The sequence below is a fragment of the Corvus hawaiiensis genome, chromosome 1, assembly GCF_020740725.1.
Source record: "Corvus hawaiiensis isolate bCorHaw1 chromosome 1, bCorHaw1.pri.cur, whole genome shotgun sequence".
Taxonomy (NCBI): Eukaryota; Metazoa; Chordata; class Aves; order Passeriformes; family Corvidae; genus Corvus; species Corvus hawaiiensis.
This window is the reverse complement of record NC_063213.1, coordinates 67,950,568-67,965,949: the sequence shown is the minus strand read 5'-3', so window position 1 is coordinate 67,965,949 and position 15,382 is coordinate 67,950,568. Positions and strand designations below refer to the sequence as shown.

At 40.8% G+C, this 15,382-nt stretch overlaps 1 protein-coding gene across 2 annotated transcripts; it reads right to left on the bottom strand.

Moving 5' to 3' along the window:
* Nucleotides 1-2,573: 2,573 nt before the first annotated feature.
* SSR1 (signal sequence receptor subunit 1) lies at nt 2,574-14,717 on the bottom strand. Of its 2 annotated transcripts, XM_048309782.1 has the most exons (9): nt 14,470-14,717; nt 12,334-12,452; nt 9,994-10,081; nt 9,552-9,814; nt 8,706-8,782; nt 6,921-6,999; nt 6,074-6,167; nt 5,501-5,515; nt 2,574-3,696 (listed from the first exon to the last, which is right to left on the bottom strand). In XM_048309782.1, exons 1-9 carry the CDS (start codon nt 14,552-14,554, stop codon nt 3,629-3,631), a joined length of 888 nt encoding a protein of 295 aa, XP_048165739.1. In that variant the 5' UTR covers nt 14,555-14,717; the 3' UTR covers nt 2,574-3,628. The 2 variants fall into 2 exon arrangements, with proteins under 2 accessions (XP_048165739.1, XP_048165748.1); XM_048309791.1 differs by lacking the exon at nt 5,501-5,515 and having other exon boundaries at nt 14,470-14,716.
* Between the last annotated feature and the right edge of the window lie 665 nt (nt 14,718-15,382).

The window sequence follows — 15,382 nt, the reverse complement described above, 5'->3', positions numbered from 1 at the left end:
ATTACTATAGCATGGATCTATGTGTACAGCTGCCAACCATTTACACTAGTGCTGTGTCTTACTATCTCCACAGAAGTGTATTGTGCAAGTCTCAAAAAACTTCAAAACACTCTTGAAACAGCCCTCATGTCACTCCTATGAGGTAGGTACTGTCCTTCCTTTGGAGAAGAAAAGAGAACAGACTCTCTACTGCTCAGTACATCAAGCACACTGAAAACAGCACAACCAGTCTACTTTAGTATTTGGCTTCCCTGGATTCAGAGCTTTAACCTGCAACATTTTGTTTAACACCATGCATTCTAGGAATAACCAGTAAATGATACTTTTGATTAGACCTGTTCCAAGCTAAGCAACATGTTTGGCATAAATGTTTTAGAACAAACTGAAGCACTGCCATCTTTGGTCTGTTCCATCCAGCTCCACAGCCTACAACTTAATATTTTTGCACATGGAGAATAAACTTCAATCCTTTAGTCTGACAGCAGCCACTCTTTTTTCTCTGATGCTGGGGAAAAAAATGAACTGCTGCCAGAAAGCAGACAGCATACCAAGGGCTACAGGTATCACATGCAGTTCAAGGGTAGCCTAAACTAATGCTCTGCTGCCTCTGTAGATGTGAACTCTAAAGCTGGTTTTCCTACCCCAAGAGTCAAATTTTTAGGTTTTCACGATTTTTTGAGTAAGTTAAGGAGCAGTGAGAAAGGAATTCACAGAGGTCCTTCACTTTAAGCCCATAGCTCATTTGCTCTCTAAAAGCATTTTAACATCTCTTACTAATAAAGAAGAAACCGTAGCCCACATCTCCTTTCACAGTTCTCACTCTTGTCAGAAGCTCCCAGGAGCAGTTGTGTGGCAGTGCAGTAAGCTGGCTGAGAACTGGTAAAAATGCTGGATTATACAAATGGCTTGTGCTGCCACATGGAAAGGGGTGGCATAGATAGGAAGAATTGCTGCTGTCTCATCTTTAAGTAGCAAAACTATAACCTACTTAGCTGATAATAATGATATCCAGTAACATACCTGTGACACTAAGCTATGCCTGTTCAAAAACTGAGTAGAAAGTTCAAGTACCAAAATAAAAGTTTCTTACCAATAGGATAAAGCAACAACTACATTCCCCCAGTTTAAGAAAACTGAGTGTAGTAGACTGGCTTACTCACCAGAAATAATATCAGAGATGCCAAAGTTCACTTACCCTGCACACTGGAATTTCCACTACAGCAAATTAATGAGAAACAAGTAATTAAAAAATTTTATGACATTCACCATGAGCAGTAGTGGTCTACTGGCCCCTGTTCTTATGAACTGCTTCTGGCTAAGAAAGTCACTATGAACCACCTACAGTGAATGCCAAGTTGTACCATCAGAAAGACAGCCTCAGGTACAACTGGACTTTCCCACTGCAAGCTGCGTCCTCTCTTCTTTCATGCTTAGAACTTAAGCATTTGGAAGTCAACCTCTGAGTGCAGAGAAGAGAGCTCAGCCTTCAAATGCTTACTTCTTATTAGTACAAATAAAACTAGGATATTATAAATTAATATCCTCTGTTGTGATCCTTTGTCTTTTTTCCTGGTGTACCACTGTACCATCAGCACCCCCTCAAAGAGTACCTTTAAAACTTGGGAAGAATTAAGAGTATACAGTTCAAGATGACCTATTACAAGAAGGTGAAAAAACCCTCTCCTGATGCCAGGTTAGAGACATAATCCAAGAGAGGGAACTTCCAAGTTCAGCGCATCAGGTGCTGCAATTGCTAGGGGGTTTAGCATAGGAAGCATTTAATCCATAAACACACTGTTGAATCAATGCAAAGTGGAATACAAGTCTGCAAATCTACCACAGAACCAGTCAGATTATATCACTAAAGGCAAATAAAGCTGTTCCACACAATTTGAGTGCAGATACCCCTTATGAGGGCAGCATTCAACTGTTTCCTAAATGATCTGAATGACAATTATGCAACCTTAACTGTGAAAAATATTCTGCCTGGACTAGCTGTATTTTCAGGAAGTTGAACAACGCATCTCTTCCATAGCAGTATGAGTCAAGAACATCTTCACAATTCATTCTGGCAAAGTGTGTAACAAAATAGTGCCAGCACAGAGCCTGGATGCTTCAAACACACTGTGGAAGGATCTGGAAGGATCACTCAGCATTCATTGGCTCAGCAGTTCAGTCCCTGCAGAGCAAGTATAGAACTGAAGGGGCATTTTCACAGGCAGGGATCAGAAAAGGGAGGAAAAGAAGACAACAGAGGCCTCAAATCTATGCCTCTTCCTGAACTCAACAAGCTTTCAGATAACACTCAGACACTGCAAGAGAGGCAGTTGAGATGCAAACAATTCAAGCCTTGTCCAAGCAAACTGATGTTCTGCATATTGGCTCTTTTCCCTGTCAGTTAATTCCTGAGCACAGTGGATGTGGACCAATACCTCAGTACCTGGTAATCATGTAAGTCACAAAAGGAAATCTTGTTTTGATTTTTCATACAGCTTTTCTGCTTGAGTACTGAACCAACATGCAACTAGTGATGAATATGCATCAGTGTTACTAGTTAAGAAAGACAAAGTGGAAAAAAGCCTCAGACCAATTTACTGACCAGTGTAAAGATGCCACAGATTTAAAAACTGTAAAGGGTGAATTAAATAGTCTGCCAATAAAAAGAATTACTTGAAACTGAATTTGAAAAACAGTTGGCTTCAAGTGTGTACAGCAAATCCTTGTAAAGCTTTAAAAAAAATAAATTGACGTTTCGATACATATGACATTCCAGTTCTTAGAAGAGTGAACCAAGAACTCACTGAAAAGTTGCTCTGGCTTGTTCAACAGTTTCTTGAGTAAACATTGCAGAACTACCACTATAATCTGAGTACCTAAGCTGCTGGCACGACTCAATAACTAACCATTTAACAAATTGGGTATAAAAAAGAAATTTATGTAGTAATACCAATTCAGCACACAAATTCCATGCTTCACAAGTTCTGCTGCTGTGCAAGAGCCCTCCTAACATCTATGCAGCTAAGTTCAGATTTTTAGGTCACTGCATGCCCAGATCAAAACAGCAGCAAAATATCTACCACTACAAGCAGCTATACCCAATTGTGCCTTTAGAATGAAAACTATGCAGAAGTTGAGATGATCAGTGCCTGGCCACTGAGACAGGACCACACACACAAACTTCAGTGTGTGCACCTTGTAAAGAGTAACGTCACTTACTGAATAAGAAGAATGCATTCAGGTTCTGACACAGATATGATACAATCAAGACAGATTGAAGTCACCAGACATTCAGATTAGGGAGAGAAGAAAAATCCTTCAATGACATGTACAAATGACAAGCCAGCATTACAAAGAACTCTAAAGGCACATTTCAGGTAACATGTTTCTGTGAAGACCAACCGCTTACACACGCAGGCACAAATCTTAATGGCTACCTCCCCCCAACAATTAAAAAAAAAATTTAAAGAGAAGTGCATTTTCAGTAATATTAACACCATTCAGTTAATCTGTTCAGTCCAAATGTTTAGCAGTATTTTCCTTATGGTGATATGGGTTCTCTGCACTACTCCAATCCAAAAACACCAAACAGGCAGAATTAGTAAAGGTTCAACTGTTGCACTAGTTAACATTACTCATCAGAGCCCACTGGTCTCTTCTGTGCCCTCTTGTAGGGCAACCTCCTCGGTGAAGCTTTATCTAGATTAAAAGAAAAAAAAAGGAAAAAAAAAAAAAAGAAAAAAAGAGATAGTTGCATCAATTGCAATTGTTACACGAGCATGTATTTTCCTCCTCCTAAACACAAGACAAGCTGCCCTTCAAGTGCAATGCATCACCACAGAGAAGCGAGTTCAAACAACTTGTTAAGGCTTTTTAACTATTAGCACCCTAAATACAAGGTAACAAAAAATATGTTTCTGTTCTGTAACATGCAACACCAGGGTAAGGTTTGTTCTGTTTGCCAGTTACTAAAATGCACAAAAACCCAAACCCAAGACCCTATGCCATCCCTATGTGGAACTGCAGGCTCTGCCGTTTAGAAAATTTTCATGTTCAGTAGTTACACTTCTAGAAAGTTAAATTAATTATTTTGATGACTACTGCCTTGAGTTTACCCGACTGAAGAATAGAGGATTGACTCTTCTTTAGACAGCTTTGTCTCACATGTAATATTTCCACATTCATACAACTAACAGCAGAAGAAAAGTGTCTCTGTTGTGAAAAACTACACTTTTCCAGAAAGCATCCACATTTGACTGGATGATCTTCAAGGCCCCTTCCAACCCAAACCATTCTATGGTTCCATGATTATTGCAGAGAAGCTTCAATACTTTGCATGAAGAGCTAAAGTGATTGCTAAGTGCATCTGGTGACTAACTTTCTTAAACAGAACAATCTCCAATAACCTCCCTGTTTAGAGTATCTGCAGACACAAGGAGCAGCCATCATGCCCTTACAGGCCAATCAGTACAGTATGAAGTGTCAATAACAAAAAAGTCAGGAATATCTGAGATCTTGAAGGTCATGTATTTTAAAGTTCTAGTGTAGAGTTCTAATTGAAACTAACCTAGAGCTGAGAAAACCACAATTAAGAACAATTTAATCGTTAGTTTTTCCTAAATTTCAAGTATTAAAGATATGAATACCTGTTTGGCTTAAGAAAGGGATGGTGGCAGGGCCCAAACATTACCAGGATTTGAACCCTTTTAAAGACAGCTTGCTCTTTAGAGAAAAATAACATTTAGACCTTCAGTTTTTCTTGCTAGATTGAGGCTTTTCAAATTTCAGTGTCTGGGTTTTATGCTATTCTTGTGTCTCACAGAAGGAAATGTACAAGAAAGCTTTTATCTTCTCAAGTAAAGCACTAACCTTCATACCTGTGCTGTGTAAGTGTACTTAAAAAGGGTGAAGGAATTAAAAAAAGCAAAGTCATCAACCCCTGGCACAACTTCATGTTAGAGCAGGGGCTCTAGCCCTTCTACACCAAATGAAGCTCAGAATTCACTTATTTGATTAATACAGCAGCCTTTGCCAAGTAAAGGTAGCTCCTACAAAGGGTTTTCAAAGCACTTCTCTTTGCATCTCATATAGGATGCACTTTTTATTGAGGCTTTCTCACCTCATACCAGTCACTGCTACTGATGATAGGAGCTTATCAGCCTGATACTACACCAAGGTAAGTGGGGAAGGCAAGATAAACATCTGCCTTTTAGAAAAAGATTTCTGGGAACTGTGAGAGAAGACAACAATACTTCAGCAATATTCTACTGAAACTCTGTTTCTACAACATAACCAGAAATATATGCATAAAATAGATGAAAACATAAATTTAGAAGTATATAAAACGTGTACCATTGTGTGCATCTGTTCTGCAATCTTTTACTGCTCATGCTACATCACCAGTCACAGCATGCAGGAAGCTGTACTTCTAGCCACACCTAATTATTACAGGGACAACACATAAAGCACTTTTCACTCTTCAATTCACGAGAGTCTGCCTCACCTCTTCTACTCTGCACTGAAGCCATGGGAAAGCAAAAGAAAAGAAAGAGTAAGAGAAGTTAGAAATATCCACAGTCTAAGGAAATCAGATACAGGGTTTTACCACTGGCATTTCAGGTATCAAACAGAACTTTTGGATTTGTGAAGGACATTAACAACAAGTATTAATGTGGCTTTAGTTAAAACACACTTCTGATGCTTATTTAAGACTTTGGTCTATAGGTAAACTTCCAAACAACTTACAGAAACTTTGAGATGACAGCTATTTTCTCCTATTTAAACCTCCTTTGTGATCCAGATTTTGGGTAGAGATTTTATACTGTTGAAAAATATTCTACAGAACAAATTGTAAAGTCACCAATAGTAATTATTTTATCAACCAATGAAGTTTGTTCTACAAGGAATAGACTGCTAAAGTAATAATCTAATCCTTAAGCACAGTGCTTGAGACAATTTTCTATTCCCTAGAAGATATATGCTGTTCTAAGAAATTCGTACCTGCTACTTACTCAGTTACAATTAACTGATCAAGTAAGTTTGTTATGGTCTAGTTTGTGAAAGGCAGACTACTTACTTATTTGATTTAAAGTTTCTTGGGGAATCCAGCTCATATCAACATCGTTCTGGTTTGATGTTCCCATCTCTACTTTCTGTACTGGTCTTTTCCTCTGAAAATTCAAGAAACAAGAAAGATTTTTCTTTTAAGTAAGACTTGGATAGCACAAGTATTAGAAATAACTAAAAATGCTACATTTAGTCAATTACAATTATTTCACTAAGGCAAAAACTTAAGGCTAGTCAATGCAGAGAGACATCTTTCCCATTAGCAATTTATTCCCCTAAGATTTACATTACTATTTCTAACACCTCACAACACTTATTCCACATAAAGGCACCAAGATTTCATGCACACCCGGGCAAGTTCATTATACCTTTTGCTGATGATTAATCAAACTTTGTGATGACCAGTTTTATTTTGCTTTCTCAGATTAGTACAACATTTTCATATGTAACCTGACCTCGCAAAATAATCAGCACTATGGCAAAGACTTGCTAGGAACTAAATAAAAGACTGACAGCTGTTTTCCCCCAAATTCTGACCTGGATTAAACTAATAGGCAGAAACAGAGAGCATAGGGAAAATCTACCCAGTAAGTATTGAATCAGTAGACACATACATGCAGTGATTAGAAGGTACTTCAATTCAACCACTTTAGTGTGGAGCCAAAGAGCAGCCCCAAAGGGCATGAGCTCAGCAATCAGAGTAGCTTCCATTAGGAACATTTTTTAAGAACTCACTGGTTCTAAAAATAAATCTTCTACCTGTACCATCATATGCCAGAAGCAGTCACTGAATTGCTTTCCTTTCACATCAGAAAGGCCTTGTATCAACAAGTACACAGAAAAAACACACTACCCACCTTCCTCGACTCTAGTAACTGATGTAGGCCAACAATGACCAGCAGACCGAGTCCAGCGAGGAACATGTACATGAAGATCCTTTAAAAAACAGTTCAGGAAACCATTAACTAAAAATGTCAAGTTTTGAAGACAGTTTATGAAGGGGCATAGAAATTAAGCCTAGCTTTGGCCCTATGTCCACTTAATTTTTCCCAGGAACTTTTGTAGGGGGCAAATGGGGAAAATACCCAAGGAATTTGAAACTAAAGTGCTAACAACTATTATGTAATTATTCTGACTTGGCTTTCAGAAACTGTAATCTTAAGTTTAATTCTGAACAGCAGAACACTTGAAAAATGTTGTATAAATCAGGAAAACGTCATAATAAATAAATAAATATTGAAATTTAGTAACTTCAAGAATTCTTTTGCACTACCATGAAGTTTCAAGATACTGGGTCACAGGCAATATTTGTGTTTGTGACAGCTTTAATCACTTACAAAACCCTTAAAAATCTCTCATATACTTTTAGCATGCTATTGCAAAGCAAGTACTGCTAGGACACTATTAATTTGCAACAGACCTCGAAATTTGAAAGACCTAGCTTACTTTGCTCTGTGTTCCATAGTTAGAATTCTACCTATTAAATAATTTTTTTTAGTCTGTGCATTCTGGTTTGTGTTGAAGAATTTTACCGGAAGTATCTGTTGATACTTAGCAAGAGGTAAACCTAAGTTATAGCAAAAATTTAATTGGGGATTAAGGAATTTGCAGGTAAAGAACTTATTCCAAGCTGAACATCTGAACTCTCATTTACGATAAAGGAAATTATGGAGTCAAACTGAAGAAGATACCTAACTGAAATCCCTGTTATAGGGTAATTATCTGTTCCCAGGATATTCACACAAACTGATTCTAGTATTTGAATTGTTTTGAAAGCTCCTTTTTTCAGCATATCACACATTTCCACGTGACCAATTGTTCTTTCATTTATACTATTCTATTCGAGAAATACGAATTACTGCAACAGCTATTTCTTTTGGCTGACCTTAACAGGAAGCTTGCTCAACAGGCAATTTCTACCTGCAGCAGGACAATCCAGATATTCAGCGTTCTCTACAAGTATTTCTGAAGACTAACTATTTTAACTCACAGGTTCACTTAAAATTCCATTTCAGAGTTACAAAATTTAAAAGCATTTTAGCACAGCATACGCCTGAAAGATATTTGGTATGTCAGATCTACTTAAGTCTCTAAAAAAAAAAAATCACTCCTGAAAGGTACCTACTACAGACAGCAGTTAGTACAACAAAAAAAGACCGAGTTCCTCTATCTCATACTCCAAATACATCTTTTAGTTTATGTAATCTTAGATTACAGTGCAGTGTTCCAGAAGAAAGCTATTCCAGTCCTGACAGCAGGACCCACAGCCTGATACTATGGACTCCCCGCATCTTTTAACTCTTAGGAAAAAGCACAGTAGCATAACAAAAGTTTAACAGCTTTGAATTGCTATGTAGCTGTATAACACCAGGTCCTATTCCAGGCTTAAGCCCTCTGAGCTAAAGCACATCTGTTAACTTCTCACTGACACAGTACCAATCCTGAAGATCCCCACTAATAACAGAGATCTTAATTTTGGGAAAAGTTCATATTTTCAGTCTGTCAAATGCTGCTACACCATCAGCAAAACACAGCAGACCTAACATTCAATAAAATGACAATACAAAAACTATTTTCATTGGCACCACCAATAACCTGTTCTACCAGTGCACCAACTAAACCTGGATCTCCAGCCTCCTTACGTTTCTCCATCCAGCCCATCTTCTTTCTCAATAATTGTAACAGTTTGATTGAAGACAGCATCTTGAAACACATTGCCCTAGAACAAAGTTTGCACATAACATTTTAAATTAATTTCTTCAACACATACACAAAAGTTTACCTTTTTCCATGTTCTTGGAGAACTTCTAGAAAGGAGCAACTCCTGCATGAGACTTTCTAAAGTTTATAAATTGTGCTAGTTTAACTCAACACATCAAAGCACAAATGTTTTGTTCCAAGTACAAAGAACAGTATTGATGATATCAAGACGGTCACATCCAGGCTTCAGTACGATACCTCCTATAACAAGAGGTATTACATACAAAGGGTTCTTATTAGGGCTACCAAAACACAAAGGTACAGAAGTCTGTTAATCCTTAACCTGCACTTAAAGAGAAAAGAATAAAATTGAGTCCCATCTATGCTTTTGTGTAGCCTTTTCCCAGACTGCAACTACTGGCCATTTATTTGCCTTAAGTGAAGTTTGCAGGTGGCATTCATGTTGATTGCAGGGTTTGTTAGCAAAGCCCAATCTAAAAAGCACAGTGAAGTTTAAGTTATCCTAAAGAAAGCTGATATTTTGGTTGGCTGAGTGGGTTTTTTACGAATGTATCCCACTACAATACAGTTCTAAGGCACTCCAGCTTCCACTGCTGATACAACTTTAAGTGCATGTAGGCAGTCACTTACTGTGCTTATATATCTACTGCTTTGCTTAAATACTACAGAGGCATTCACTTTCTGGAGAGGTACTTGACTAAGTAGTTCCTTCCTGACACCTCCACATCAACTAAAAAGATTCAAACAAATTAGAGCATCAGGCTTACATTTACATCTCTGTAGTTGAGATTGATAACCAGACCGAAAGGACGACCACCCATAGGCTCAGCAGGGATGAAGGAGTACTCAAACGTGGCTTGTCTCTGTGGTGGAACTACTGTGTTCAGAGAGAGAGCCGTGAAGTTCTGGATGTAAAACTGGTAGTCTTGAGGGTACCGGAAAGAAGCGTCCAGAGACTCGACAATGAAATCCTCTGTACCCTTATTGGTGAAGCCCACCAAAAATTTTACAATGTTGTTCGCTGGAAAGTCTGAAACACACACAAAAAAAATAATCAACCATTAGAAACATCATGCACCACACACAGCCAATTCTAAACAGAGAGCATCTAGAACAGACTCTGTAGTTTAAAGCTGCACTGTTTTAGGCACACATTGATGTAGTCTAAGCAACAATAAAGAGGATGGTAGATTAGCAGAGGACTCTTACCTTCACCTTTCACAAATAAGATGGTTGTATCAGCACTAGGTGAGGCTTTAGGTTCTCCTGACAAGTCTTCTTCCTCCTTTTCTTCTGTCTAAGACAAGAGACTTTTTTGAAAAATCCTATAACAAACAGTGAAGCAAAAACCATGCTTGGTTCATGAGAATCCCATGTGTCAAAGCATGCAAAGAGGGGCAAGTATTTATACCAAATCCTGTTCTTGCAGAATTAGCACATAGTCTATTGTCCCTCTAGATGTGATGAGCATCCTTTTCAGCACTTATCTTTCTACTTGTTATATTTGACACAGTGACTAATCTGAACTACATTTAGCTCTATTGAAGGGTTTATAATCAAAAAGCATCAGTAAGGCTTCTGTTTGGGGGTGGAAGGAAAAGAACAGAATCTAAATGTTAAGTGTTCACATCTAGGCTATCTCTACTTAGAAAACAAGCATTTCCAAAATACAGACAGGCATAAGACAAATGAGTTACTTTCACTACAGTGAGTGTTTATGGCAGCTTTCTATTCAGTTTTAATTAGTTAAGTGTATGTATGCCTGCAAATGGTTAGGCTGTTGGTACTACATAAGTCCATGGATTCACTTGTTCAAGTTCACCTTGAGATGATTCACTTTTTAATTTAGCAAATGCAAGCATTAAGGGCTTATTTTCCACTTGGGGATCACGGGATCATCACTGCCCCCACCAAACAAAAACAAGGCTGACGCAGTAGTGAACAGTCTCAGCTAATTGCTTACAAGTCAGTTGGATCATTTGATTTCAGTGCTTAAACAACCTCCTGAAGCAGTGGAAATCCTACTGGATCAGTCAAACACATACCATGAACTGGGGAACCAGAGCTGAGCATGCAGCGTCTTGATTCCAAGATGCTATGAAAAACTATCTTTTATTTCAGTGACAAATAAAAGAAACTGCCTAAAAAGCATCATGTTTTGTACCCAACACACAGACTACTTACTATTTAATATAAAGCACATTACAACCAAGAGGTTATTTAATAATATTCTGTCAGTACTAACACAGTACACCTTCTACCACTTACCAAAGCTGGTCAACCATAAGCTCACCAACTTAACAACATCAGGAAAATCTGATAGAATCAAGTAACACTTTACCAAATCTGATTTTTGTTATGCATGTCTTCTCCTAAATATTGTCCCAAACTTCCTTAATTTACATCAGAGATTTGAGAAAATTGTGCACCAATCCAAGTACAGGAAGTGTCTAGCAAGCCCAACACTCAACTGCAGATCACAAAACTGTGTCAAACATTTCACTTTTTCGTTCGAAATTTTTTTTTGTTTGTAATTTTTTGAAATTGTGTTGTAAATTTAGTTAGCTGAATTCTTTTAAATTGTCTTGCCTGATTAGTTTTGCTTAGTATGAGTAACTAAGGTTGCTAAAGCCTTAGGCTGCAAGCTGCAGACTTTCACCTTGAAAGGCTGAACTAATCTTGAACCGTTGCTTAGGTATGTGAAGGGAGGCTCTGAGATCAGTGCAAACTGAGAGATTAGGAAGCCACAACTGTCAGCAGAAGATGCACCCCATTCAGATAAATACAACTACAGAAATAATTCAACAAGGAACAGGAAGATCCCAGAACAAAAATTACCATTAAACAAGACGTGTGTGCCAGGCTCGTGAAGAATGGGTACACAGGTTGTAAGGGTGTACCAGCCCAGGGATTTCATTCTGGGCCGCCTGAGTGTCCCTACTGTGGAAACACTCAATTATTAAATTGCTATTTCCTGGAAATGGACATCTGAGACTCTGCTGAGGGAAACCTAGCACAAAGAAACTTTTTAAACATTTGTCAAGCTGAAGCAAGTGACCCTGAACAGCAACATGGCCACAAGCCTAAGAGTTAAGAGAGTAGCAAGTGACAATGGGCTACAAAACAAGGGTTTCAGAATTCATACTGAGCTTAACTAAGAACCAAGACTCTCTTGCCCCTAAGAAATAAATATCAAAGACAGTAGAATTAAGTAGTTCTATCCTCTTCTCAGTTTACTGAGGTGCAGCTGAAGATGCAAAATGACTACAGAGGGCTCCTATGAGAATCTGGTTCTCTTACTTGGTGGTTTTTTTGTGACCTACAGTTTTGGTAGTCAGAAATCAGGTTGTCCTCATGCGGTTTTTCAACTGGTAATTCAGAAAGAAAAGATAAATCCTTCCAACACTTCAAACTGAACAGAAGCTTAACCAGATACATGGAAATAGCTATCTGAAAAAAGCAATGTCAGTAAACTCTTATTTGAGTTATCCAGCTCCAAGCACTTCTTGTCTAATTCATACTTTTGAAGTAACATTCATGTACAATTACCAAGTCTGTTGGTTCATCTTCTTCAACTTCAGCTTCATCATCTTCATCTTCAACTACAGTATCTTCCACAGCTTCCTCATCTTCTGTAGCATCCTGAGCTGCAACTAATAAACCTGAGCCTACCAAAACAAAATGCAAATACAAGAAAGTCTTTTAAATGCCTAGTTAATAAACAGAAAACTGATGCTGAAGTATAATTCTCAAACTAATGTTTGAGGAACTTCTTAAAAACCTGTCCAATACAGTGTTTTGAAGCCTCAGTCACAAAAACCTCCTATTCAAAGGATGTCTGTGTTGATCTTTCAGCCTTATTCTTTCTCTAACAACTTTTTCACTTATTTATCTGCCACTAAGTTTAAAACCAAAAAATTTACAGCTGGATGACAAAAAGTTCAGCATTCACACAGCAACGCCTAAATTTGCAGAAGGCAACCAATTTACCTTAAAAGCTATTGTTCAATTTTAGAACACATTAACGCATGAAAACATTCAAATTTTGCAGTTACAAAAGAGAAAATAAGACATTGCTATTGCCAGGGAATCAATTTAGTAAGTACTGTTTCTTCTATGACTAGCAAGTCTAACAAGGTATTAGCATGCTGATAACAAAACACTTTGGAAGGTAGCTAAAAAGTTACTGGTTTTTTGTACTTATTTTCGTTCAAGTTTTGAAACAAAGAATGTCTTTTTTAGGATGACATCCTCAAGATCATATATATCCATATATCCAACAGAACCACAACGTTAGTGGAAACCTGAACTAGAACAAGGCTCCAAGACAAGTGCAATCCGATAGCCCACTGCCTCTTTGCTTTTGTGGAGCCAAGCCTCATGCATTCAAACACTGGGCAAATATGATTAATAAAAATAGTGGCCATGGGACAAAGTTCTGTCCATTTGCAGTTCAGAGCACATGCAAGAAAGGCTGAGATCTAAAACATGTGCACAAAACTACAGGTTTGGGGTTTTTTTTAATAAACATAACATTTTCTGAATATGAAAGAGTAGAAATTAATGGGTAACTGATTTATATAGCTCTGAAAAAAGACCTAGCTGCTATAAATACAAAATTTAAAATAAATATTTAAAAAGTGTCATGAGAAAAACTAATCCTTGAGCAGGACAAGTATATCCAAGGACTTAAGAACTGTTAGTCAGTGCTAGAAAGAGCAAGCACAACCCCTCCTTTCAAGCGTCTTTAGGAGGCACACTCAAAGACTTTTACTCAACCACGTGCAATGCTTAACCTAAGCCTTAACTACCATGACTTTATTTGCTGATCTTTTAAACCTGTAAGTGTATAAAAAAATGTAATTTCTATAAAAATTTTTACACGTAAAGGTAGGGGTTTTTTAAATTAAAAATTAACAGGGTAGAGTTAAGCCATAGGCACCCTTCGCGATCAGCTGCCCAGCACACCCTCAGACCCCTTACGGTCTTTCCGATGGATGTCAGAGGGGCTGATGATGTGGCAATAGCGGGAACGGAGAGCTCTGGGAGGGGACTCGCACACGGCGTGTGCCGCAGCCCACCGCAAGAGCCGGGCGAGCAGCCTTCCCCACCCCATCTGCCCTCCCAAACTTAGTAGTAGGGAGGCAATTTCCAGGTCATGAATCAAATAACGCCACAGCGTCAACAGAGATTAGCACTCCTCGGTGTCGCCAAGGACACCTGGGGGGTGGCGGCAGACGAGGTGGGAAGGCAGAGTGGCAGCCAGCGCATCTGTTAGGGAATCTGGGAACCAGCACCGCCGGCGAGCGGGGAGAAGGACAAACCCGCTGCCACCAGCCCAGGCGGGGCTCTCCGGCTCTCCTGGGCCGCTGTCACGGCCGGGCCCGAGGCCGGCGCCCGCAGGGCCCCGCCCGACACCGAGGGTCGCTACGCCGGGAGGGGCCGGAGCGCGGCCTCGCACGCACCGGGGCCCCGCAGGCACCGGGCCGGGCCCCGGAGCGCCGGCGGCCACGTGCGCGGGCGGCCGGGGCGATGAATGAGCGGCGCCCGCCGCCGCCTCTCGGCGGAGCTTCCGCAGGCCCGGCGGGGGCGGCTCCCCCTGCCCGGTGCGCCACGGGGATCACCCCACACACACCCACCAGCCCCGCTGCCCGTGCCCGGGCAGTGACGGCCGCCCGCCCTCACCTGGGCCGCCGCGGGCGCCCCCGAGCAGCAGCGCGGCGGGGAAGACGAGCAGAGCGAGCAGCAGCAGCTGCGACAGGCGGCTCATGGCGATGATGATGGCGGCGGCCGCGGCGAGCAGACCCCTCCCGCGCACCCTGTCCCGGCGCTGGCTGCCGCGGCGGGATGGCTAAATGGCGGCGGCGGCGGGCGCTGGAGCTGGAGAGGCAGCTGGAGCCGCCTCCCCCCTCTGCTCCATCCGGGGCCGCGCCCGCCCCGCTCCGCCCCCGCGGACGTGGCTCGGCCGGGCAGGAGGCGCGGCGGCCACGTGAGCGCTCGGCAGGGGCGGGCGCTTCCTGCAATCCCGGAGCGCGGCCCCGGGGCGAGGGAAGTGCTCCTAGCACCGAGCCTCGCCCGCGAGGGGCTTTTGGACAGCGCTCCCAAGCGCTTCAGATTATCCTTGGTCCTGCGCAGCGCCAGGAGTTGGACTTCGACGATCCTCGTGGCGTTGCAAAATGTGGAATTTGAAGATGTAATCTGTGAAGCAGCAGCTAACAAGCAAGGTCTGTGTGATGTCCTGGTGTTAGAAAGACAAATTACTTGTCGGTAGAAGTGCCTTGCTGAGATTTAGGGTTTGACGTGCTACAATAATCTTAGACCTAGGGAGAGCTTGGGAAGAAGGATGTAGCACTAAGAGTGGACGCAAAGAATGCAGAATTTACGGGCCACAAGGACATTTGGCAGAACTCCCAAGATAAGGAAGAAACTAATAAACCCAACTCAGCAACTGTACTAAATCAGCTCTGACTGGATAAAAGAGAATTCCCGCAGGTGGAGATCACGGCCACCGACTCACGGACCACCGACCCCAGAGACCCCCTGGCCCCAAAATAAAGACTGAGCATGGCAATGAGTTAGCATGAGTAGCGAGAGACTC